At 35.9% G+C, this 27362-nt stretch overlaps 1 protein-coding gene across 6 annotated transcripts in view; it reads right to left on the reverse strand.

The window, feature by feature from the left end:
• The window catches only part of LOC127108234 (uncharacterized), a 77825-nt gene extending 52380 nt beyond the window's left edge, over positions 1-25445 (reverse strand). For 4 of the 6 annotated variants that reach the window (XM_051045663.1, XM_051045665.1, XM_051045662.1 and 1 more), the window contains exon 1: positions 24949-25445. In XM_051045663.1, coding sequence (XP_050901620.1) covers positions 24949-25288 — 340 coding nt within the window. In that variant the 5' untranslated portion in view covers positions 25289-25445. Of the gene's footprint in view, positions 1-18588; positions 19012-24486; positions 24794-24883 lie in introns of those variants that run through there. The other 2 variants (XM_051045667.1, XM_051045661.1) reach the window with 2 other exon arrangements.
• Positions 25446-27362: the final 1917 nt, after the last annotated feature.

Genomic DNA, 27362 nt, shown 5'->3' on the forward strand with positions numbered 1-27362 from the left:
GGTACTCCACGAAGTATGCTGAGGGACATGAGTGACCTAGATGGAATTTGCCCATCCTGCATAACAGGATAAATGTCTATGGGCCCAATATTGAACTGGACAAGGATGACACGGTCTATGTCTTGTGTTCAATATAGACATAAGGGCAAAAGGGTAACTATACACATAAGTAATATCACAGAAGGTTTTGTCAGATCACACGACATTTTCGTGTCTTGGGTAGCAGTGATGTGTTGCTAGATACCGGTCACTGTTTATTATGTTAAATGCGTGATTTAATATAATTGCCAACGTCGCGAAAACCTACAGGGTCACACACAAAGGACGGATTGATGAGAGATAGAGTAACTAAGGAATACCGTAAGGTACGGTGCCCTTAAGTGAATTATAGAACATCTTAAGGTACGGTGTACTTGAGTAGAATACGAAATATGGTAAGGTACCATGGGCTTAAGTGATTTTGGGCATATTATAAGATATGGGCCAAAATACACTTAAGTGGGCTTTTAGCTTGAAGCCCACACAAGTGGTTCTATAAATAGATACCTTGTGCAGAAGCATTCATTGCGGTTGCATTTTTTCGTTTTCTCTCTCTCTCTCTCTCTCTCTCTCTCTCACTCACTCAAAGCCTTCATTCGTACCAGCTAGCACTGAGATTGAAGGAATCCGTTCGTGTGGACTGAGTAGAGACGTTGTCATCGTTCAACGTTCGTGATCGCTCCGTGGATCTGCATCAAAGGTTTTGATCGTCACAAGAGATCTGCACCAAAGGTTTCAATCGTCACAAGAGGTAAATATTCTATCACTGATCATGACCATTCGTAAGGATCTCTAAAGGAGAAAATTTTAATTTCCGCTGCGTTTTGGACCGCAATTCTCCTTCAAATTTGATATCCAAAAAAAGTTTCGATAAAATGATGAAATACCTAAAATAACATTTTAAGAATAACTATTCAAACCAAATTTTCATTTGAAGCTTTTATGAAAAGTTTCTTTGTAAATTTTTTTTACACTAAAATATGTAACACTATAAAAATCATTTAAAAAAAAAGCCAAAACAAACGGGCCCATAGTTTTGGTACGGCTGAAATGTTCAAGCCCCATTCCAACAATTATAAAAATCGAGAAAGGAAGATTCGAGAGAGTTAGGAGGCAAGTTATCGCCTCCGTGGTGACAACTAGGACGAATGATGTTTATCGCTTCCCTCTAATTTGGATAGAGAATCCGGTGGAGATCGTTAGCTCTAACTTTAACTACCTTAGCCCTACTGAGAGGGTGGTGGTTCAACTATTGGAGAATTTAAGATTATGAACTCTCCTATCATGATTGTATTAGATTTGGGGATAGACAACAAGACAGATACATATATGTGTAAGTTTAAGATCATAGTGACCCTCAGTTTTTTAGGATTATTCATTCTCCTGGTTACTTATAACTTTCTTTTTCCTTTTTGCTTAAAAAATATTGTTCATCCCATTAGCTGAGAGGAAAGCTCTCGTACCCAGGAAGAAGGTTGTGCGTCAAGAGCAATGGTAAGATAGTCCCAAGAGTCACAAAGGTGGCCTTGTCACAAAAGGAAGCAAGAGGCACACCAAAGGCAACGCTCATAGCGAGCCTTGCCTCTATATGATTCTAAAGCAACACAAGAGCTCTTTCCTGTAAGATCCCAATTTTGACCTTAATGAACATAATAAGAACAAAAATCCTAAAAAAACATTTTTGTGTGGACTGTTGGATTGATCTGAGACATTGGACTTAGAATTAGGCAACACTCCATATACAAAAGGACTTGGCCAATGCCAACTTTCATGAAATCAAGTGCTTGTGAAGTGAATTTTCATCTGATACAATATTGAAGATCCATTTGAGTTCATCTACAACATGATCATATTGAAGTTGTTATTTTGAACCTGTGTTTAATGCTCCTCTTTAAAGCCATATGATACATGGGGAATTATGAAGAAGGATCATGGAGTTGCTAAGCTTGGATGTAGTTATCTTTATTTTATGCCTTGCTCTTCACCTTGCTATTTGTGTATTGATATTGCCTGTTTCTAAAGTCCTAGGGAAATTTGGGTTTCTATATGACATTCTCGTCTATTGGATTGCAGCCCATTGGTCAGATCTTTTCAACTCTTAACTTTTAATTTTTTGCTTAGGATTAGTCTCTTCATCTCCTCCCCACTTCTTTAATTTCAAAATCTCTCACTCCTTTTAAAATCTTCTTTGCTTGTGTTTGTTTTCTAAAACTTAGACCATTTTGCAAATTAGAAACTTTGGCCTTATGTCGTTGAATTTTTAAACTCTTTTCTTAATCAAACTTATAAATGAACTTAACTATATTTGACTTAAAATTTCAAAAGACAAAAATAACTAACACTCATTCAAACCATTTTTAGGCCATTTGTGCCTTTGTTAAACTTAAAATTTTGTTAAAAAGCAATTCATTCACTTTGAAATTGATACCACGAACTACGAGGTTTTGATCCCTCATTTTTATGTTGGTACATAGGCACAAGTCCGAAGGTCTTGTCAAACACAAAAATATAATTAATGAATTCTTTCTCATCTCTCCACTCTATTTATTGCAAACATCATTTTATACAAAAACACATATGCACACAAGAAAGGGCTCCCTAGGAGTACCTATGACACTTTGGGTGCTAACACCTTCCCTCTGTGTAACCAACCCCCTTACCTGTAATCTCTGACATTTTATTAGTTTTGATTTGAAAACTTCTTATTTTTGGGTTTTGTTCCCTTTTCCCTTGGAAACAATAAAAGCGCGGTGGCGACTCTGGTTTAATTGAGGTCTAGCTTATCCATAGCTTGATGGTCATGAATTTACCGCTACATTCCCCAACCCTAGAGGACAATGCAACTATAGTTCTAGAAGAGAGCGTGGAGGGAAAACAACTGAATAACTTTCCCTTGAGCTTGTAAGAACTTGTGTTCACACACTAAAATACGCACTCAATATTTATTGAGAGATGAAATCACTTCATTAATTATTCAAGGAAAAACTTGGCTTAAATAGCCTTTACAAATGAAAAGGGGCGTTAGGGTTTTTCACCCACTAGTAGTCTAAGAAACAGAATAATTAAGACCTGAATAATAAGTCTCTTTATTAACTAAACAGAGATAAAATAGCAACAATTAAAATAAAACAAATTTTACGGAAGAATAGGTCCATCAAGAATAAGTCCATAAATCCCTCCTTTAAGCTGAATACTGTAAGTAAATCAGCTTACTTCTATTGCAGACATCAGCCCCAGCATCTCCCGTAGCTTGATAAATTGTTCTTTCTTCAATGGTTTTGTTATAATATCTGTAATTTGATTCTGGGTATTACAGTACTTCAATTTCACAGTTCCTTCATTCACCAAGTCTCTAAAAAAATGAAATTTCAAATCTATGTGTTTACTCTTTCCATGGAACACGAAGTGCTTTGACAATTCTATTGTTGAACTGTTATCATAGTACATTAGGCTGCCTTCTTCTCCTTTATGCCTAAGTTTTCCGAGTAACCTCGTAATCCAAATGTATTGACATGCGCAAGAAGCCGCGACAATATACTCAACCTCAGTGGTAGATAATGTAACCACATGCTGCTTCTTTGATGCCCAAGAAACTGCACTTCCTGCAAGAAGAAATACAAAACCAGAAGTACTTTTCTTGTCATTAAGATCTCCTACAAAGTCACTGTTCGTGTATGCCACCAATTATGTGATGCTTGCTCCTTTGTAAAGAATTCCCATTTCAATTGTGCCATTGATGTATCTTAATATCCTCTTTGCTGCACATTAATGCTCCTCAGTTGAAGATGACATATATTAGCTAATCAAACTCACTCCAAACATAATGTCTGGTCTCGTTGCTGTCAAGTACATCAAACTTCCAACAACTTGCTTGAACATGGTTGAGTCGATCTTGGTTCCCTTCTCATCCTTGGAAAGCCTTGTGCCTGGCACAATAGGATTTCCAACTGGTTTGCTATCAGACATGCCAAACCTTGCCAGCACTTCTCTCGCATACTTTCTTTGACACATGAATATCCCCTTTGAATTCTGTATAACTTCCATGCCAAGAAAATATCTCATCTTTCCCAAATCAGACATGTCAAATTCATGCATCATTGACATCTTAAATTCCTCACAAATACTTTTATTATTCCCAGTATAAATCAAATCATCAACGTAAAGACTGACAATTAGGAATTTACCTCCCTCATTTTCTGTTGTAAAGAGTGTATGTTCAGAAGCACACCTTTCGAAGCCCTCTCGAACAAAGTACGATTCTATGCGGCTGTATCATGCTCGCGGAGCCTGTTTCAGTCCGTATAAAGCTTTATTTAGCTTATATACCTTTTCTTCTTGTCCCTTCTTCTCAAAGCCAGTAGGTTGTTGTACATACACCTTTTTCTTAAGTTCTCCTTGAAGGAATGCACTCTTGATATCTAACTGGTATATTTCCCACTTGTTTTGAGCTGCAGTTTCCAGAAAAGGTATTATTGTATCAAGACGAGCCACCGGAGCAAACACCTATGTGTAGTCAATCCCATATTATTGCGCATATCCTTTGGCCACCAACCTAGATTTGTGTTTCTCTACATTACCATGCTCGTTAATCTTGGTTTTAAAAACCCATGTAACTTCAATAGCTTTGACTTCACTTGGTAAGGTTGTGAGTCTCCATGTGCCATTTTTCTCTATCGAATCAATCTCTTTAGCCATCGCATCTCTCTATTTTTTTTCTTTCACAACTTTATTGTATGTGACTGGATCTTCTTCTACTATCATCATCATTGCTTCTTCTTCCTCCTCTAAAATTCCTTCTCAGTTGTGTATTCTGACATCCACGCAGGAGCTCTTTGAGATCTTCCTTTAGGTGAGCTTGGTTCGCTTCCACCTGATGAGGTTGTGGAGGAGTTTCCTCTTGTTTGCGATATTGTGTTACTTGTATTGTTAGAATCAGAGTCTTCTTCTAACTCTAACTCTTTATTAGCATCTGAATTTTTATCTTCTTAGTCCAGTACATCTTATTTCACTTCTCCTTTGCTTTGTTCCCACTTCCAGTATGCATTTTCTTCAAATTTTACATCTCTGTTGATTGTTATTTTCTTGGTAATAGGATCAAAGAGTTTGTATGCTTTGGACTCCTTGCTCACACCAAGAAAAATGTGTGATTTACTTTTGTCATCTATCTTTATTCTTTTCTGATCTGGAACATGTACATGAGCAAGACATCCGAACACTCGGAAGTGACCCACTCTTGGTTTGCAGCCAGTCCATGCTTCTTGTGGAGTCATGTTTTCTAGAGTTGTTGTTGGACATGTATTAAGAATGTGAATCGAGCAATTTGTTGCGTCAGCCCAGAATTCCTTCGGCATTTGTTTCTCAAACAACATGGACTGCACCATATTCATGATCGTCCGGTTCTTCCACTCAGTAACACCATTTTATTGGGGAGTGTATGCTGCCGTTAGTTGTCGAGTGATCCCATGAGTGTTGCAAAAGTCTGTAAACTCCTTTCAGTTATACTCACCTCCTCTATCCGTTCTCAAACACTTGGGATATACCTCTTATTGCTGTTGGAAATTGGGCTAATAGGACCACAAATGTATGAGTGAACAAGCTGCAATTTATGTGTTGCTCTCCAGAGATTTCTTTTAGGAATGGGATCTCGGTGTTGCTTCCCGATGAGACAATGTGTGCACAGCTTCTATTGAGTTTTCATAGTAGGCATCCCTTCAACCATTCCTCGATATGCAAGAGTTCTGAGTACCTTGTAGTTAAGATGTCCAAACCGTGAATGCCATAGTCGTGATTCATCATCAGCTTCAACTTGCATACATTTAGGTAGAGTTGACACCATCTTTGCCAAGAAATAGAACATTCTATTTCCACTCATATCTGAATGCTAGATTAGTCCTCTACTAGGATGAAACACCTTGCAGGTGCCATTCTGAATCAATACAGTGAGCCCCTTTTCTTGTAACTGCCCAATACTTAATAAATTATTCTTGAGTTCAGGAATATAATAAACATTGGTGATTACCTGAACGATGTCATCTATATATAACCGTACACTTCATATTCCTATCACTGCAATACGACTATCATTTCCCAATTTCACTGTTTGCTTGAAGCCCTCATTCAAGTCTGTAAACCACTCCTTATTTCCACTCATGTGATTGCTACATACAAAGTCCAAGCACCATATTTCTTCTCTTGTTGCTTTCTTTTCTTCAACGTATGCCATGAGTAACAGCTCATCTTCATGCTCTAATTCAGCAAAGCTGACCCTTCTTTCCCAATCTGAACATTCATACCGTAAGTGTCCTTTTTTGTGACACTTGAAGCACTTCATTGCTGCTTTGTAAGTTGGTGATGGTCTCCCTCGTCCCGGTCCTCGATATCCTCCAAACGTGTTTCTGCCTCTTCCTCTTCCGCTTATCTCCTCTTGAGTAGCACATGCTCTTCTTCATCGATCCTTCTTCAGAACTTTTGTTCATGGACAATGAGTGAACTTTGAAGTTCATCAACTGAGAGGCAGTTTATGTCTTTTGATTCCTCTATCAAGACAACTATGTAATTGAACCTCTCGGTGAGAGTCCGCGGAATTTTCTCCATGATTTGAATGTCTTGCATGGGCTCTCCATTGTTGCGCATGTTGTTTACCACCGTCATGACTCTGGAGAAATATTCAACAATGGTTTCTCCTTCTTTCATTTCCAGGATTTCAAATTCTCTTTTGAGAGCTTGCAATTGGGCTCTTTGTACCCTCTTACTTCCTTGATATTTCCTTCTCATTGATTCCCAAAGTTGTGCAGATGTGTCTTTCTGCAGGATTGTCTTCAGAATGCTCTTATCTATGGCTGCGAATAGATAACTTTTGACTTTCAGATCTTTTAGTTTCAGATTTGGTCTTGCCTTCTTTTCCACATCACTCTCCACTACATCTGTGCCACACTCGGCATATCCTGGATCAATGAGATACCACCACTCCTTGGAACAAAGTAAATTCTCCATCAGCATACTCCATTGATTGTAATCACCATCGAACTTAGGAATACTCAACAAATTTTACCCTTCATTCGACATTTTTCTCACTCTCTAAATCAGGCCCCTTGGTGAGGCTCTGATACCACTTGTAAGAACTTGTGTTCACACACTAAAATACGCACTCAATATTTGCTGAGAGATGAAATCACTTCATTAATTATTCAAGAAAAAACTTGGCTTAAATAGCCTTTGCAAATGAAAATGGGCGTTAGGTTTTTTCACCCACTAGTAGTCTAACAAACAGAATAATTAGGACCTGAATAATAGGTCTCTTTATTAACTAAATAGAGATAAAATAACAACAATTAAAATAAAACAAATTTTACGGAAGAATAGGTCCATCAAGAATAAGTCCATCAGAGCTGACCCACCACAACATTCTTCGTTGTGGATTGATACAGCGTTCGATTAAATAAAAGGTGAGATCAGAGGAAACTTAAGAGGAGGATTTTTCACTCTAGGAGAATGATTCAGAATAAGTTCATCAGAGCTGACCCACCATAACACTCTTCGTGTATTTTGTTTTCTTGTCAGAGTTATCAACAATCCTGAGCAATGACGCTATTTTGTTAGACGGAAAAAAATGTCGTAGTAAGTGTGCTAACAAAAACCTACAATATGGTGAGTGTAATTATCGTACTCACAAGGATTGTGTGTATCCTCACACAAATATTATATCTCAATTTTTTTATTCGTAAGATGAAAATGTTGTTATAAAATATATTATTTGTAGTAGTAGTTGTTCCTGAATTGGGCCGAACGTGTCTTAGACTTTCCAAATGCTCTTTTGATTCATGATTTCCCCTAATTTCTTTGTTCTACCTCCTTAACTTCCTTAGACTTAGTCATAACTTCCTTGATTTTTAGTCGTATTTTTATATTTGTCGATAATTATGTCAAATAACACAAAATAATAGATAAAAACAACATATTCTTAGGAAAATCATAATTGATATATGATTTGCACCAAATCAATATATGAGTCTTGTTAGACTAAAACTCAATGAAAATATAAAAAAAAACCCTAATTAGATTATATATTTTTTCCTATTTCACTTTTTTATTATTATAATAAGATAAAAAGCTTCAACTAATTTTAAAATTTTTTAATCAACTTAATCAAATCAATTACTAATATTAATCATATATTAATTAACATAATAATAATTTTTATTAAGAAACAAAAATAAAGAAAATAAATAATTAAAAAAATGCAGGGGTGTGAATTGAACTACACTAGTAAAAGGCTTATAATTGGGGTGTGCTAATAGTAAGACAAAAAGCTCAACTGAGTCTGAGGCCCAATGCGTAAAGGAGTCCACCGATGGAGAGAGTCAACAGTTGACTCTCTCTGAACCTCTAAATCCAGACCTGATGGATCTGATAGGATGAGATCGTGGCCTTTGTTTTGAATTATTGGTAAGGTATGTGGAATGTGTGCTCAGGATGCAAAGTTAACAGAGACTCGTGGTGTACGTGCGTGCATAATGGATAGATTGAGTTAGCCAATTGGTTGGTTGAAGGAGTGACACTTCAGCGTGACGTGTCTGTGTCCCGGGAGGTATATAAGCGAGAGGGCCTCATAAGCCCTTCATTTCATACTTTTTTCTAGATGAACCCATGAACTCCGACCACTCTTCTTCATTATCACCACCACCCCAAACCAATGTCCCTTTCCAGTTCCTATTTGAAGTTCATCTGGGAACTTCAAACATTTAACCTTAACTCCCTAGATCTTCAACCTTACCCAGAAGCCCTCCCAAGAACCCTAACCCTAAGATGAACCCTAGACATGGGTTCCTTATGAACACTAACTAAGTCTTTAAACCTTCGTGACCCCTACGAACCCTAGCACCCAAAACCCAAAGTGAGGAACCCTAGGGTTCTCTAGATGAACCCTAGGAACCCTAACCCTAATTGCAATGAATCTTAACCCTAAGACCACTAAGAAACCCCTTATCCTACTTAAGTAAAATCATAAACCAGCAATTGACCCTTCCTGAAACACAAACAATCTATCCCAAACACAAATCAAACACAAATAACTCATAGATCCTCAAACAGAATTAGACCAATCAAACATCAATATCAAGCATGCAATCAAAGACAAACAAAAAGGCACGTGTGACCAACCTACATAGATAAGAGATTCTTCGATCAATAAAAAGGTAACGAATTTCTTTTTTTCCTTAATACTTTTCTGATTTTCTTCCCATCTTTTTTCCTTCTTCTTCTAACTTATGCTCATTCTTTGTGTGCGACGTGTGATGGCTTGTGATGGAGGCTTTGAGCTCAAGTGTGCTAGGGGTTCAGTGTAAAACCCTAACCACTTCAAATCGGAGCTTTGGATGGAGGGTTTTGGGAGTTGCAGAATCAATAGTGTGCTTAGGGTTCTAATTTTTTCGTCCTTAATTATGTTTTAGATTTAGGTATTTGTAGAGTTATGATTAGGTTTAGAATTAAGTTAGATTGATTGTTTTAGGAAGTTTTTGAATCTGATTGATTGTAAATAGATTTGATTAGGTTTAGAAAATTTTAGGGTTTTGAGATCTGATTGTATCTGGTCCGAATTTCCTTGTAATTTGTATTATGTAATGAATCTTATGAATGAATTTGGAAGGTTTTGATTGAATTTTGAAAATTGCAAGCTTTTATCCATTTGATTCCATTGATTGCGCAGGTTCAAGGTTTTTGAGGATTGGGGGAATTGGGGATGGACCTGGGTCATGAACTTGACGAAAATTTTACCTTGTACCCCTACAGTTAGCCTCATACCCCTACAAAATTTTAAAAATTCTCATTCTACCCTTAATTGGTTTTAACCAATTTACCATTTCATTTTTACCATTCAGTTGAAAATTTTAGAAATTACACTTTCACACCCCTCGCACCGGAACTCCTGCAAAAAGACTTCCAGTATGTATTTTTCCCAAACCGGAAGACTTCAAGAATGACTTCTGGAACACACAAAACAATGAACCGGAAGACTTCATGAAAGAGTTCCGGTTCAATCAGAAAAATTTTACAAAACCGGAACACTTCTTGAAAGAGTTCCGGTGAACAAATTTATACATACCGGAATTCTTTGGAGAAGTGTTTCGGTTTGTAGTATATGTGTTCCGGAACTCTTTCATGAAGTGTTCCGGTTCGCCTTTTTTTTTTTTAAATTTTTTTAATCTGTTTTTTAATTTGCAGGAATGGAAAATCTTCCCCAAATATGTGTAGATACTACTGATGCGTTTATGACGACGGAAAGATTTGGTACACGAGAAGAGGTTATCAGATGGATTAAAGAGGTTGAAATCGATAATAAAGTAACTGTTATTATCAGTCGTTCAGATACTGAAACGGGGAAGAGAGGGAGAAGTAATAAAATAATATTTGGTTGTGATAAAGGTGGGAAACACAAGATTAGTGATAGTGGTATCCAAAGTGCGTCCATGAAATGTGGATGCCCATTTAAATCAGGTCGACTCCGGCGAAAGATGGATCTGGTTGGAAGATTGATGTAAAATGTGGGTTACATAATCATGGTTTACCTGATAGATTAGAAGGTCATTTGTTTATTGGTAGGTTGACCACAGATGAGAAGCAACATGTCGCTGATTTAGCAAAGAGACATGTACCACCTAGACACATATTGCTTTCCTTGCAAGACCGATATCCTGAGAATGTCACTCGGATTACGCAAGTATACAAGCATAAGAGTGTGATACAAAAAGAGATAAGAGGTCCTAGGAGTGAGATACAACATCTGTTTAAGCTTATTGAGGATGCAGACTATGTCTATTGGAGTAGAAAAAAGGATGACTCGGAAGTGGTGAGAGAGATATTTTGGGCACATCCTGATTCAGTTAAGTTGTTGAATATTTTTCCGATTGTGTTAGTTATGGATAGCACCTACAAGACAAACAAATATAGACAACCTTTGTTTGAAATTGTTGGCATGACATCGACCGAGTTGACTTTTGCTGTTGGATTTGCGTATATGGAGTCTGAGCAAACAGAGAATTTTTGCTGGGTATTGGAGAAATTAAAAGAGTTGTTTGTGAAGAAAGACATGTGTCCACAAGTGATTTTGACAGATAGAGATCTTGCTTTGATGAAAGCAATTGAAATTGTGTTTCCCAGCTCGATTAATTTGCTATGTAGATTTCACATTAACAAAAACGTTGGTGCCAAATGCAAACAACATGTGGTGAATGGCCTGCAAAAGACGATAGACACATTATGGATGGAAGTTGTCTGGGCTAGTGATGAGGTTGAGTATGGTCAGCGGTTGCATCAACCGGATCTAGATATCCAACTCTCCATCTGTGGTGGAAGAGCCAATGGAACCCTAGAAGTCAAGTTCAGTCCATGTCCAGCAACCTTCAACTCTTTCTTTGGACCTCTTTCCTAAAAACAATTAAAACACATATTAGAAAACAAAATATAAAATATTCAACTATTATTCATTTTCAAATATAGCCCGTTTACTTACCTCACCGATCCATAAATGTCGAGCAACATGATGCTCGTACTTCACCAAAAGAGACGTATCGTACGGCCCTCCTGGATATCCAGTCGGCTCAGCTGTAGATGAAGATGCACCCCGGTCTAACGTGCGGACTGGAATCCTACCATTTGCACCTCGTCTTCGAACCACTGCAAAAAAAAAGTTAAAAAAATTAATTAAATTTAAAAAAAAATAAAAAAAAACGTACCGGAACACTTCAAAGAAGAGTTCCGGTGAGTAAAAAAACAAGATGACTTCCGGAACACTTTCTTAAAGAGTTCTGGTTTAGATCATCCAAACCGGAAGTCTTTAAGAAAGACTTCCGGTATACAACAATCCAAACCGGAAGACTTTCTAAAAGACTTCCGGTTCAGTGCCCCCTAAAGGCAACAAACCGGAACTCTTTAGACATGTGTTCCGGTATACATTTCATGAACTGGAAGACTTACTCTGAGTGTTCTGGTTTACAATGTCAAAAAGTCAAAAATTTCTCTTCTCCGGAACTCTTGAGCGAAAATGGTAAAAAAAATTTAAAAATGGAAAATATACCCTATTTATATGAGGGTATTTTGGTCAAAAAAATTAAATGTAGGGGTGTGGGTACAATTGTAGGGGTACGGGGTAAAGTTTTCGAACTTGACCTAGTTCGTTGATGGGCCTGGGTCATGCGTTTGACCCAGTTGGGTGATGGGCCTGGACAAACCTAATATGGTCAACATCTTGACCCGCAAAAACATCATTACAGTTAAATAATCAATATCACCAATAAGTTCTAACTAAGACAAAATTAATCTAATTTAATTAATCTAATCTATTTATCTTAATAATATAAATTAATTAATATCCAATTAATTTAATATAAATTAATATCTAATTAATTTAATAATATAAATGAATAATATTAATCTACCATTAGTGAAGATCTCTAAACTATAATTTCCTAATTGCTTAAAAATATCATTATATTTTACTAATTAAACTTTTAATAACTAATAACTAAAGGTTCTAAAGAAATAATACAAATTGTTATGTTAGCTTAAATTCTAAAATGCCTAAAATAACAGTTAACCATGATGGGATCAGAGACTCTCAAAAGGTTAAAATGACCCTCCTTTTACTTTTTTTAGATCATTTGGGGTTGATCAGATAACTTATGTGGGCTCTGGACATGTTAGTAATCTGAATCCTAAGTTAGCAAAAAATGAAAATAAAGGATGGTCAAAATTTGAAGTACGACAACTTTCATTTATATTTGTTGGATCGTAGAATGAACTCACATTTTTGAATTTTACTAAGTGTTTATATGCATCAATCGGAGCACTTCCATTGAATGAAATATCTCTTAAAATTGAAGAAAGTTTTTTAATCTCAAAGTTGCATAGAGCTCCCCGATGGAATCTATAATTTACTTCTTCACCTTATGCATGACATCGAAAATCTACCAAGGTATAATATTCTAGTTCAACTATATTTTCGTCTCTCTTTTTCTATATCAAACTACAAAGCTTGTGAACATGCACTTCACATAAATTAATTAAAATTATAATTAACATAAAAAAATAAAAAAAGTACTAACTTTTAAGTATAATCGTCTATTTTATTTCCGGTCAAAGTTATCAATAATCCTCAGCAATGACACTATTTTGTTAGATGAAAAAAAAATGTCATAGTAAGTGTGCCAACAAAAACCTACAATATGGTGAGTATAATTATTATATTCACAAGGATTCTGTGTATCCTCACATAAAGATTATATCTCGATTTTTTTATTCGTAAAATAAAATCGTTGTTATAAAATATATTATTTATAATAGTAGTTGTTACTGGAGTAGGCCGAGGGTGTCTTGGACTTTCCAAATGCACTATTGATTCATAACTTCCCCTAATTTCTTTGTTCTACCTCCTTAGCTTCCTGAGACTTAATCATAACTTCCTTGATTTTTAGTATTTATGATAACAGTTACAAAGAATTTAGTAGAGAAAATTGCATCCAAAGTTTATTCATATTGAAGACACAAGATATATGGTTTTGGACGGAGGGAGGAGGAACAAACTTTTCTCTACAATCTTCACTTATATTCAAAATGTCTTAATGTTTTACAAAGAGGTCTGGTCCTTATATAGAGATAAGGCCAGACAAGAAAGGACAAGTAATTAAAATGCAGTAATGAATACTATCAGGTCCCTAGGATAGTTTGATTACCCAAGAGAATAAACTTTTGAACTCCCCATACACATTTAAATTTATTCCAACAAAACTCCCCCATAAATTTAAATGCTCTTCCGATCAATCATGCCCAACATCTTCTTGCCTCTATCGAACAGCTCCTTCGATAGTGGTTTGGTCAAAATGTCTGCTGCTTGGTCCTTGCTTGCAACATGTTTTAGTTCGACACTTCCTTCCTTCACGTGTTCTCGAATGAAGTGGAAGCGGACGTCAATGTGCTTGCTCCTTTCGTGATTTACTGGATTCTTCGCCAGTTCGATAGCAGATTTGTTATCAACTCTTATCAATGTTGCGTCTTCCTACTTCGATTCTATTTTGTTTAGCAATCTCCTCAGCCAAATTGCATGACACACGCACCAAGATGCTGCAACGTATTCAGCTTCACACGTCGAGAGAGTCACAATTGGCTGCTTCCTCGAAAGCCATGTGAAAGCAGTGTTTCCCATGAAGAAAACATAGCCTGAGGTGCTCTTTCGATCATCAACATCTCCGCACCAATCGCTATCTGAGTATCCAGTCAGCTTGTACTCTTCTGCCTTCGAATAAAACATTCCAAGTGACACAGTTCCTTGGACGTATCGAAGAATTCTCTTTAAAGCTTTCCAGTGAGCATAGACTGGTTCCTCCATGAATCGACTCACAATTCCCACACTTAGTGAGAGGTCAGGCCTTGTGCAAGTAAGGTATCGGAGGCTTCCAACCAAGCTTCGAAATTTGTTCGCTTCGACGCGTTCTCCCCCATCAAATTTCGAAAGCTTTGCTCCAGGTTCCATTGGTGTCGAGATTGGATTGCAGCTATCCATGTTGAACCTCTTCAGAATATCTTTGGCATACTTTTCCTGAGAGACAAAAATGCCATCTTCTTCTTGTCGAACCTCCAGTCCAAGAAAATATTTCATCAGACCTAAGTCTGTCATTTCGAATTCCTGTGTCATTTCTCTTTTGAATTCTTCAATTAACTGTTTGTTGTTGCCCAGAAAAATCAGGTCATCGACGTAGAGGGCAACAAGCAGCAATCTTTCTCCAGCCTTCTTTACATATACAGCATGTTCATAAGGACATTGCTGAAAGCCATTTTCTTTGAAGTACGTGTCTATTCGAGTATTCCACGCTCTTGGCGCTTGCTTCAGCCTATAGAGTGCTTTCTTCAATCTCAGCACTTTGCCTTCGCTTTCGATCTTCATATATCCTGGTGGCTGTTCGACGTACACTTCTTCTTCGAGCATACCATTCAGGAACGCTGACTTGACATCCATCTGATGTATTGGCCATTTGTATTGAGCTGCATGTGAAATGAGTAATCGAATAGTTTCCATTCTGGCAACAGGCGCAAACACTTCATCATAATCAATTCCTGCTTTCTGCTTATAGCCTTTCGCTACCAGCCTTGCTTTGTATCTTTCGATCTCGCCTTCAGCATTCATCTTCTTCTTAAATACCCACTTCACGCCAATAGTCTGACTTCCTTTTGGTAACTCTGCTAGTTCCCAAGTATTGTTCTTTTCGATGGCTTTGATTTCTTCATCCATTGCATTCTTCCAGTTTCGATTTCTCATAGCTTCTTCGAAACTCACATCTTCAGTATCTGCCAGCAAGCATACAAGGTGTACCTCTTCTGTATTTTCATACAAATCTTGCAGACTTCTTAATCTGGGTTGTGAAGGCTCATTTTCATCATCGGAATCTTCAGGTTCTATCGAAGTGTCTGTTGGCACAACAACTGGTGCTGCTTCTTCTTCTTCGACGAGAGCTTCAATCGAACTGCTCCAGTCCCATCTGCTTGCTTCATTTACTCGAACGTCCCTGCTTACAATCACCTTTTTGTTTATTGGGTCGAAAAGCCTATAGCCTTTCGATTTCTCATCATACCCAATAAGTATATACTTCTGACTCTTATCCTCCAGCTTCGTTCTCCTTTGATCAGGCACATGTGCATAAGCCACGCTTCCAAAAATTCTAAAGTGAGACACAGTTGGCTTCTGTCCACTCCAGGCTTCTTGAGGTGTTATGTCTCCAAGCTTCGAGTGAGGACATCTATTCTGGACATAAACTGCACATTGTACAGCTTCTGCCCAAAATTCCTTCGACATGTTCTTGCTCTTCAGCATTGATCGAACCATATCAAGCACTGTTCGATTCTTCCTCTCAGCTACTCCATTTTGTTGAGGTGAGTATGCTGTGGTCAGAAATCTTCTTATGCCTTGTTCCTCACAGTACTTCATGAATGCTGTCGAAGTATATTCTCCTCCTCTGTCTGATCGAAGCGCTTTGATGCGTCTGTCAGTTGCATTTTCAACCATCACTTTAAACTTTCTAAATGTCTCGAATGCTTCAGACTTCTCCTTCAGAAAATACACCCAAGTCTTTCTCGAATAGTCATCGATGAAAGAAATGAAGTATTTCTTGCCACTGAATGATTCCGGAGTGATTGGTCCACATATGTCAGTGTGGATTAGTTCCAGAATTTGCTTTGCCTGATATTCTGCCTTCTTTTGAAAGGATGTTCTGGTTTGCTTGCCAAAAACACAGTCTTCACAGAATTTTTCATCGAACTCCACGTCTGGTAGTCCATGCACCATATTCTTCTTCGACAGTCTTCTTAGTCCAGCCTGATGTAAGTGTCCAAAACGCAAGTGCCATAGGGATGCTTGGTCTTCGACATTAACATGCAAGCATTTCTCTCGAATGCTCTTCAGGTTCAGCTTATACATTCGATTCTTCCCCATTTCGACTAAGGCAACTAGACATCCTGTCTTGTCCTTCAGCTGCAGGTTTCGATCCTCCATGAGTATCGAATACCCCTTCTCTGTTAGTTGTCCCAAACTCAAGATATTTGCTTTGAGATTTGGTACATAGTAGACTCCTTCGATTGATCCTACTACACCTTTTTTCTGTAAGAAACATATAGTTCCTTTTCCTTCGACCTTCACCTTCGAGGCATCTCCAAATGAGACGTGTCCATCTTCGACAGTCTTTAATTCTTTGAACAGGTGTTTGTGACCACACATGTGATTGCTTGCACCTGAGTCGAGGTACCACATTGTGTCACTCTCTGTATCTTCTTCCTTCTGCGCCATTAACAAGAATCCTTCATTCGATTTGGGTGCGAGAGGTCCCGAGTTCGATTCTGATTCTAGGGCAAAGTTAGACGTTTCTTCAACTCTCCTCCTCGATCGACAGTCTCTTGCAAGATGTCCCATCTTTCCACAGTTGTGGCAACTGTAGGAATTGCAATCCTTCGCGTAATGCCCCTGTTTGTTGCACTTATAGCATTCGATACTGTTGTAATTTGTTCTTCCACCTCTTTGATTTCGACCTCTACCATGCCAGTTTTGTTAGCTAGATTGTCCTCTGTCGAAACTATAGTTTTGGTAGCTTCGACCGCCATCACGTCCTCCATGACCACGTCCTCTCCCTCTCCAGTTTTGTGAGAAGAGTGCCTTTTCATCTCTGCTCGAATCTGCCTCTTCGATTGCCTCTTCTTTCTTTTTCATTTTTCGCTGCTCATGTGCTTCGAGCGACCCAGCAACCTCTTCGACAGTGATTGTCGAAAGGTCCTTTGCTTCCTCTATAGCGCACACAATGTTTTCGAACTTGTCCGTTAAAGATCTTAAAATCTTTTCGACAATTCGGCCCTCTGTCATTGCTTCTCCATTTCGACTCATCTGATTCGCCACTGTCTGCACGCGCGTAATATAGTCCGCTACGGACTCTGTCTCCTTCATCTTCATCCTCTCCATCTCCCCTCGAAGAGTTTGCAATCTAACTTGCTTCACTCTGTCTGCTCCTCTGTACGCTTTCTCTAAAGTGTCCCAGGCCCCCTTCGACGTGGTTGAACCAGCAATCTTTTCGAATGCTGATTCGTCCACTGCTCTGAACAGCATGTATAATGCTGCTTTGTCTTTCGACCGCGTCTCTTTCAACGCCTTCGTCTGGGCGGCATTGAGACCTGTTGTGTTACCTGGATCTTCAAAGCCATCATTGGTGACTTCCCATGCATCCAATGAGCCCAGCAACGCTTTCATCTGGATGCTCCAATTCTCATAATTGGACTTCGTCAGCCGTGGCAACGGCATTTGACTGGTCAGGCTCGCCATGAGCTCTGATACCAATTTGAAGACACAAGATATATGGTTTTGGACGGAGGGAGGAGGAACAGACTTTTCTCTACAATCTTCACTTATATTCAAAATGTCTTAATGTTTTACAAAGAGGTCTGGTCCTTATATAGAGAAAAGGCCAGACAAGAAAGGACAAGTAATTAAAATGCAGTAATGAATACTATCAGGTCCCTAGGATAGTTTGATTACCCAAGAGAATAAACTTTTGAACTCCCCATACACATTTAAATTTATTCCAACACATATATTATAGATCAAGTACATTACATGCATCTCTTTTTGGTTTATCTCAAACTAAGACTGGCACCATAAGCAAAGTACATTGGCTTAATTTCACACATCAAATTACATTCATTTTCATTTTAAAGATACTTTTATTTAGAAGTTTTTGCTATAACTTATACTTTAATATAGCCAATTTATTCATACTTGCCAGCAATCGCCACACACTTATATTGAAACTTCGATCCCCAAACTTCAATTTATTTTTAGTATAGCTGCTCCTCAATTGCAGTTCTGTATGCACAAAACAATTTTTTTTCATCAATAATAATACTAAATCTCATAATTTAAAACAAAGAAACTATTCCATCTATATATACTTGCCTTCCTGTGGCGACGATTCTCATTGTCGCTGTCACACTCATCACTGCTACTGCCACTGTCACTGCTGTGACCTGATATGCCATCCTTGATCCTCTGGAACATGTTTCTCTTCTCTTTCCTGTTTCTGCCTTGGCATTTTGCCACAGTGGTGCCGGTAACAACGGTGGTGGCAGTGGCAGTAGCGGCGTGATTGTGACGGTTGCACGTGTTGCTTTGATTTTTGGCAACATATCCTGGTTGATAAATCACATCTGTCTCGCTATAGTATTCGGTTTTGGTTTGTGTTCCATCATTGTGGTGTCCTTTGAACAAGTCAGTTACCTTCTGTCCGATTGAGCTATGTTGTTGCTGGTGGTTATGGTGGGCTTTCTGTTGGCAGCTTTGTTCGCAGGTTTTGTAGCACTGAGCAGAGGCCATTGCGACAAACTGTGTGAGTTTTTCTTGGTTTTGTTGTGATGTTTGTTTGCTTGTTGTTTATGCTTTGAAGTATTCAAAATGAGTTCTGATATATATATAGAACTAGTAAGGTATTGAATGATTTTGGAATCTATATACTTTTTTTTTGTAGGTTGAATAATATGGTGAATTATTGTATAGTGTCATCACCTTTTTACCATTTTGCCAACTGAATATATGCCCAATTAATTTCGTTCGGACACTTTAAATAATTTGGCAGAGATGAGAATCATATACATACAGTGGTTAATATGGAATCCCAGAGTGGCCCATTTTAGATGGTGACTTTTCCTATTCCTCCAAATCAATATGTCTTTTACAGTTTCATCGTTAACATGCATGTGTTGTGTCAGAACTTATGCTTCTATATCTGTCATAACTGATAGAGCTTACGATTTTCACTTCTTCATGCAAATCTTAAAAGAGCATAAACAACTTTATTTTCAAGCACAAGCTTGTACGGTACTTCAATACCTGTCAATCTAATCTTTTAATTAATGTGTTTTATTATTAATAATAATAAGAATGAAATGAGGCGAAAAATCACTTAGTGTGATTCGAAATTGCAACCCTTTGCTTAGAGGCGACTGCAATACCAACCGGAACAATATATATTTGATTATAAATTATGTCCTTTTTATAAATTTTTGGCTGCAACTTTGATGGAAAATAAACAATCAAGTATATGGACTGAAGTGGTAAGCGAGCTCCTGCTAAGGAACGAAGATTCGGAAAATACCGAGTTTGATTTCTGATGAAAACATTACATGATCAATGTCATGACCTCTCGGCACGAATTCTGAATTACTAGGGTCGCTTTCTCTTAGAAACCAGCATGCATGTGAAATTTTATATATGTAAGTTGCAATTTATTTTGAAAATAATTTATTAATCACTAAAGTTGTGAAATTCATTGGTGTTTATAATTCCAAAACTATGCAATTGAATTATGATCTATATGTTATGTGAATTATTTATTTTCAATGAAATTTATTATTATAAGGCATATAAAGATCATCCGATAATTGATTATGATTTAGGTATACTTTTGAATTTAAAGTTTAATTTAACAATTAAATCTTAAGATGTGGAATTCTGAGAACATTATCACGGAGGATATGGAATTCGAGTTTCGCACATATAAAGAACCTCGTGAAGAATGTTCTTCATGGAGTGCTGAAACATAATCTTAACTTAGAATAAGTAAGAGAGTCCAACGAAAATTAGAGTATTGTTTGCATTAGTTTTTTTTGCATTACCTTATAGTTCCTCAAATGAATGTCAAAATAATATTCCTAAATAGAGATCTCGATGAGAAGATTTACATGGAGCAACTGGAATATTGTGTGGTAATAAAGAAAAGGTGTGCAAGTTTGACAAATCCTTGTATGGCTTAAAACAAACACCAAAACAATGACATCAAAAGTTTGACTTTGTCGTTGCAAGATTCACCAATTAATGGGAAGACACACAAGTTAGGCGGAGATTTTCAGTCATTATCAAAACAGAAATTCAAATATTTTGTCATCATCATAAGGGGGAGATTGTGAGGAATCCATCTTATATTTAATTCGATTTTGATGAAGACAAAGATTATCAAAGAAGAAAAGGATCAAAAAACTTATACACATCAATGATGAAGTCGATCAAGAAGATTTAACATATAAATTCAAGTGAAGATTTTAGACAAATGAATATAACTAAGGTGCTCATTGCAATTTATATTATACTACTTTAAATTTTTCATAGTTTCATATATCACTTCATCGAAAAACCTTTTTGCTTCATCATGCATGATTATCTAGAAAATATTTTTCATCTAATTTTTGTTACAAGTGTTTGTACACAAAATTGTTTGAGAATATTGTGATATTCACTTTTATCCATATTGATTATATGATTGATCATTAGCAAAGAGATTAATGAAATTTTAGAAACAAAGAGGTTTCTAACCTCCATATATCAAGATGAAAGATCTTATACTAGTTGACATAATTTTGGGGTCAAAGTAAAGAGAAATAGTGGGGGTTATGAACTTAGTCAAACACATTATATTGAAAATATTTGACAAGTTCAAACATTTACGCTTTAAGGATGTGACCATTCCATTTGATCCTAGTGTCAAACTTCAAAAAAAAATGATGGAAGAGTTGTGACTCAATTGGAATATGCAAGTGCATGTAATGTACTATACCCGACATAGCATTTGCAATTAGTAAAATAAGTATATTTTACTAGAAATCAAAATGGAGAGCACCGAAATTCCATCATTAGGATTTTCGGCTATCTTATAAAAATAAAAAATCTTGACATCCATTATGGTAGATTTTCTGCCATATTAGAAGAATATACCGATGTGAGTTGGATATCGAGTTTTGAATATCATAAATCTGCATTTGGGTGGATATTTATACTAGTCGGTGCCGCATCTCGAAAAACACAATCCTTCCCGAAGCGTATCACACACTCACCTAAAATTGATGTTCGAACATAATCGCCACCGAACTTTATTATTTCCAAAAAGAAATAGGAAAATATCGATAAAACCTTTAAAAGTAATAGAAAATGGTCGTCGCAACCAAATTCGGGTTTGGGAGTCGATTACGCAAGGGAAAAGTATTAGCATCCCTCGCGTTCGTCGTACTCAACGAGAACCTTTTATTTAGATTTGTGATTGAATGTTAGCTTACGTTAATTGTTTTCTTCGAGTAGTAAAAGATTAAATACAAAAGGAAAGGGGTCGCAAAAAGTTTTTTATTAATGTGTCTGACGAGATTGCGGGTCTCACTCCTACGTATCTCAGGGTGCAATGGAGAACTCAAGACTACATAGTTCTGGATAGCAAATGTTTATGTGTTAGTCGATTTTAGCAAAAAATTCTCAAGTCGCATTCAAACGGAAAACATTGTTGCCCAAAACATGGATAATCCAACATTTGCATCACTTCAAGAACGAATGACTTAATCTGGATCAGCAAAAATTTATGCCATCATCAAATTCGAGTGGAAAACATTTGATATTCTCATGGGGAAGCGTTATTTGCATTATTGCGAAATGGACAAAGCTTCTTTCTCTTTTTAAAAGGTTTTGAATTGAAAGGCAAAAGGAAAAAGGTTTGAATGTGTTGAAATTGATTAGGGAATGACGAATGCTTGATGAGAACGGGACGTGAGCCTCACAACCAATTATTCGGGGTATTATTGGAATGCTAGATTTCATCGATCCCTTTTTCATTCAAGGTATTTATGAAATTTGTTTGATGGACAATGGACATTCAACAAGAACGACGTGTGCCTCAGAGTTGATTGTTCAAAAATTCTACCAGAGTGCTAGACTCCAACGGTCCCTCCTTTTGTCCAAGTTTATATTAAGTGTTTTAGAAACAAAATGATGAAGAGACGGCTCTCTCAAAACGTGTGTCTCGGGACCGACCATTCGAGGATTCAAAGAATGTGAGACTCCAAGGGTCATGTTCTTTCGTGTTTGTTAAGAAAAAGGTTTTAATATTATGCTTAAATGGAAAAGATTTAATTCACATCGATACAAAATTAATCGTGAGAAAAGAGTTTGGAAAATTCACTTGGCGATGGACCAAGATTTTTGATGTGTTTGAAAATACTTCTTTAACCATGATGGGATCAGAGACTCTCAAAAAGTCAAAATGACCCTCCTTTTACTTTTTTAGGTTATTGGGGTTGATCAGATAACTTATGTGGGCTCTGGACAAACTTAATCTGGTCAACATCTTGACCCGCAAAAACATCATTACAGTTAAATAATCAATATTACCAATAAATTCTAACTAATACAAAATTAATCTAATTAATTTAATTAATCTAATCTACTTATCTTAATAATATAAATTAATTAATATCCAATTAATTTAATATAAATTAATCAATATCTAATTAATTTAATAATATAAATTAATAATATTAATCTACCATTAGTGAAGATCTCTAAACTATAATTTCCTAATTGCTTAAAAATATCATTATATCTTACTAATTAAACTTTTAATAACTATTAACCAAAGGTTCTAAAGAAATAATACAAATTGTTATGTTAGCTTAAATCCTAAAATGCCTAAAATAACAGTTAATCATGATGGGATCAGAGACTCTCAAAAAGTTAAAATGACTCTCTTTTTACTTTTTTAGGTCATTGGGGTTGATAAGATAACTTATGTGGGCTCTGGACATGTTAGTAATCTGAATCCTAAGTTAGCAAAAAATGAAAATAAAGGATGGTCAAAATTTGAAGTACGACAACTTTCATTTATATTTGTTGGATCGTAGAATGAACACACATTTTTGAATTTTACTAAGTGTTTATATGCATCAATCGGAGCACTTCCATTGAATGAAATATCTCTTAAAATTGAAGAAAGTTTTTTAATCTCAAAGTTGCATAGAGCTCCCCGATTGAATCTATAATTTACTTCTTCACCTTATGTATGACATCGAAAATCTACCAAGGTATAATATTCTAGTTCAACTATATTTTCGTCTCTCTTTTTCTATATCAAACTACAAAGCTTGTGAACATGCACTTCACATAAATTAATTAAAATTATAATTAACATAAAAAAATAAAAAAGTACTAACTTTTAAGTATAATCGTCCATTTTGTTTCCGGTCAAAGTTATCAATAATCCTCAGTAATGACACTATTTTGTTAGATGGAAAAAAAATGTCATAGTAAATGTGCCAACAAAAACCTACAATGTGGTGAGTGTAATTATTATATTCACAAGGATTGTGTGTGTCCTCACACAAAGATTATATCTCGATTTTTTTATTCGTAAAATAAAATCGTTGTTATAAAATATATTATTTATAATAGTAGTTGTTCCTGGATTAGGCCGAGGGTGTCTTGAACTTTCCAAATGCTCTATTGATTCATAATTTCCCCTAATTTCTTTGTTCTACCTCCTTAGCTTCCTTAGACTTAATCATAGCTTCCATGATTTTTAGTAATATTTTTATATTTATCGACAATTCCATCAAATAACACAAAATAATAGATAAAAATAATGTACTCTTACGAAAATCATAGTTGATAAATAATTTGCACTAAATCAATATATGAGCCTTGTTAGACTAAAACTCAATGAAAATGTAAAATAATTTCTACAAAATTTAATAAAAATAATACAAAATATTCGTTATGACATGGATCATCTAGAGACAAAGTGAATATGAATCAAATAAATACAAAATTTCTTAGAATAACAAATATTGACTTAAGTCCACGACGATAGCACCATTTCATCAAGTCTTATTGCAATATCAAAGTATTTTGAATTATCATATCCCCATAGACCTGCACGTTCATAAATTTCTAATATTCTAAGTATGGATCTACAACTGTTTTTTCGTAAACACATAAAGTAAATCAAATAGTAATTGAAATAGAACTTAACAAATTCATACATCTATGCTAACTACTTTCAATTCCAATATAAAAAGGAAACTATAGATACACGCATTTATGATAACAGTTACAAAGAATTTAGTAGAGAAAATTGCATCCAAAGTTTATTCATATATTATCGATCAAGTACATTACATGCATCTCTTTTTGGTTTATCTCAAACTATGACTGGCACCATAAGCAAAGTACATTGGCTTAATTTCACACATCAAATTACATTCATTTTCATTTTAAACATACTTTTATTTAGAAGTTTTTGCTATAACTTATACTTTAATATAGCCAATTTATTCATACTTGCCAGCAATCGCCACACACTTATATTGAAACTTCGATTCCCAAACTTCAATTTATTTTTAGTATAGCTGCTCCTCAATTGCAGTTCTGTATGCACAAAACAATTTTTTTTCATCAATAATAATACTAAATCTCATAATTTAAAAGAAAGAAATTATTCCATCTATATATACTTGCCTTCCTGTGGCGACGATTCTCATTGTCGCTGTCACACTCATCACTGCTACTGCCACTGCTGTGACCTGATATGCCATCCTTGATCCTCTGGAACATGTTTCTCTTCTCTTTCCTGTTTCTGCCTTGGCATTTTGCCACAGTGGTGCCGGTAACAACGGTGGTGGCAGTAGCGGCGTGATTGTGACGGTTGCACGTGTTGCTTTGATTTTTGGCAACATATCCAGGTTGATAAATCACATCTGTCTCGCTATAGTATTCGGTTTTGGTTTGTGTTCCATCATTGTGGTGTCCTTTGAACAAGTCGGTTACCTTCTGTCCGATTGAGCTATGTTGTTGCTGGTGGTTATGGTGGGCTTTCTGTTGGCAGCTTTGTTCGCAGGTTTTGTAGCACTGAGCAGAGGCCATTGCGATAAACTGTGTGAGTTTTTCTTGGTTTTGTTGTGATGTTTGTTTGCTTGTTGTTTATGCTTTGAAGTATTCAAAATGAGTTCTGATATATATAGAGAACTAGTAAGGTATTGAATGATTTTGGAATCTATATACTTTTTTTTGTAGGTTGAATAATATGGTGAATTATTGTATAGTGTCATCACCTTTTTATCATTTTGCCAACTGAATATATGCCCATTTAATTTCGTTCGGACACTTTAAATAATTTGGCAGAGATGAGAATCATATACATACAGTGGTTAATATGGAATCCCAGAGTGGCCCATTTTAGATGGTGACTTTTCCTATTCCTCCAAATCAATATGTCTTTTACATTTTCATCGTTAACACACATGTGTTGTGTCAGAACTTATGCTTCTATATCTGTCATGACTGATAGAGCTTACGATTTTCACTTCTTCATGCAAATCTTAAAAGAGCATAAACAACTTTATTTTCAAGCCCAAGCTTGTACGGTACTTCAATACCTGTCAATCTAATCTTTTAATTAATGTGTTTTATTAATAATAATAAGAATGAAATGAGGCGAAAAATCACTTAGCGTGATTCGAAATTGCAACCCTTTGCTTAGAGGCGACTGCAATACCAACTGGAACAATATATAGTTGATTATAAATTATGTCCTTTTTATAAATTTTTGGCTGCAACTTTGATGGAAAATAAACACTCATATTTATTAATCAAGTATTTGGACTCAAGTGGTAAGCGAGCTCCTGCTGAGGAACGAAGATTCGGAAAATACCGAGTTCGATTTCTGATGGGAACATTACATGATCAATGTCATGACCTCTCTGACACGAACTCTGAATTACTAGGGTCGCTTTCCCTTATAAACCAGCATGCATGTGAAATTTTATATATGTAAGTTGCAATTTATTTTGAAAATAATTTATTAATCACTAAAGTCGTGAAATTTATTGGTGTTTATAATTCCAAAACTATGCAATTGAATTATTATGATCTATATGTTATTTGTTATGTGAATTGTTTATTTTCAATGAAATTTATTATTATAAGGCATATCAAGATCACCCGATAATTGATTATGATTTATGTATACTTCTGAATTTGAAGTTTAATTTAACATTTAAATCTTAAGATGTGGAATTCTGAGAACCTTATCACGGAGGATATAGAATTCGAGTTTCGCACATATAAAGAACCTCGTGAAGAAGGTAACCTCGTGAAGAATGTTATTCATGGATTGCTGAAACATAATCTTAACTTAGAACAAGTAAGAGAGTCCAAAGAAAATTAGAGTATTGTTTGCATTAGTTTTTTTGCATTACCTTATAGTTCCTCAAATAGATGTCAAAATAATATTCCTAAATAGAGATCTCGATGAGGAGATTTACATGGAGCAACTAGAATATTGTGTGGTAATAAACAAAAGGTGTGCAAGTTTGACAAATCCTTGTATGACTTAAAACAAGCACCAAAACAATGACATCAAAAGTTTGACTTTGTCGTTGCAAGATTCACCAATTAATGGGAAGACACACAAGTTAGGCGGAGATTTTCGGTCATTATCAAAACAGAAATTCAAATATTTTGTCATCATCATAAGGGGGGGATTGTGAGGAATCCATCTTATATTTAATTCGATTTTGATGAAGACAAAGATTATCAAAGAAGAAAAGGATCAAAAAATTTATACACATCAATGATGAAGTCGATCAAGTAGATTTAACATATAAATTCAAGTGAAGATTTTAGACAAATGAATATAACTAAGGTGCTCATTGCAATTTATATTATACTACTTTAAATTGTTCATAGTTTCATATATCACTTCATCGAAAAACCTTTTTGCATCATCATGCATGATTATCTACAAAATCTTTTTCATCTAATTCTTGTTACAAGTGTTTGTACACAAAATTGTTTGAGAATATTGTGATATTCATTTTTATCCATATTGATTATATGATTGATCATTAGCAAAGAGATTAATGAAATTTTAGAAACAAAGAGGTTTCTAACCTCCATATATCAAGATGAAAGATCTTATACTAGTTGACATAATTTT

Source organism: Lathyrus oleraceus, chromosome 7 (genome assembly GCF_024323335.1).
Source record: "Lathyrus oleraceus cultivar Zhongwan6 chromosome 7, CAAS_Psat_ZW6_1.0, whole genome shotgun sequence".
Lineage (NCBI taxonomy): Eukaryota > Viridiplantae > Streptophyta > Magnoliopsida > Fabales > Fabaceae > Lathyrus > Lathyrus oleraceus.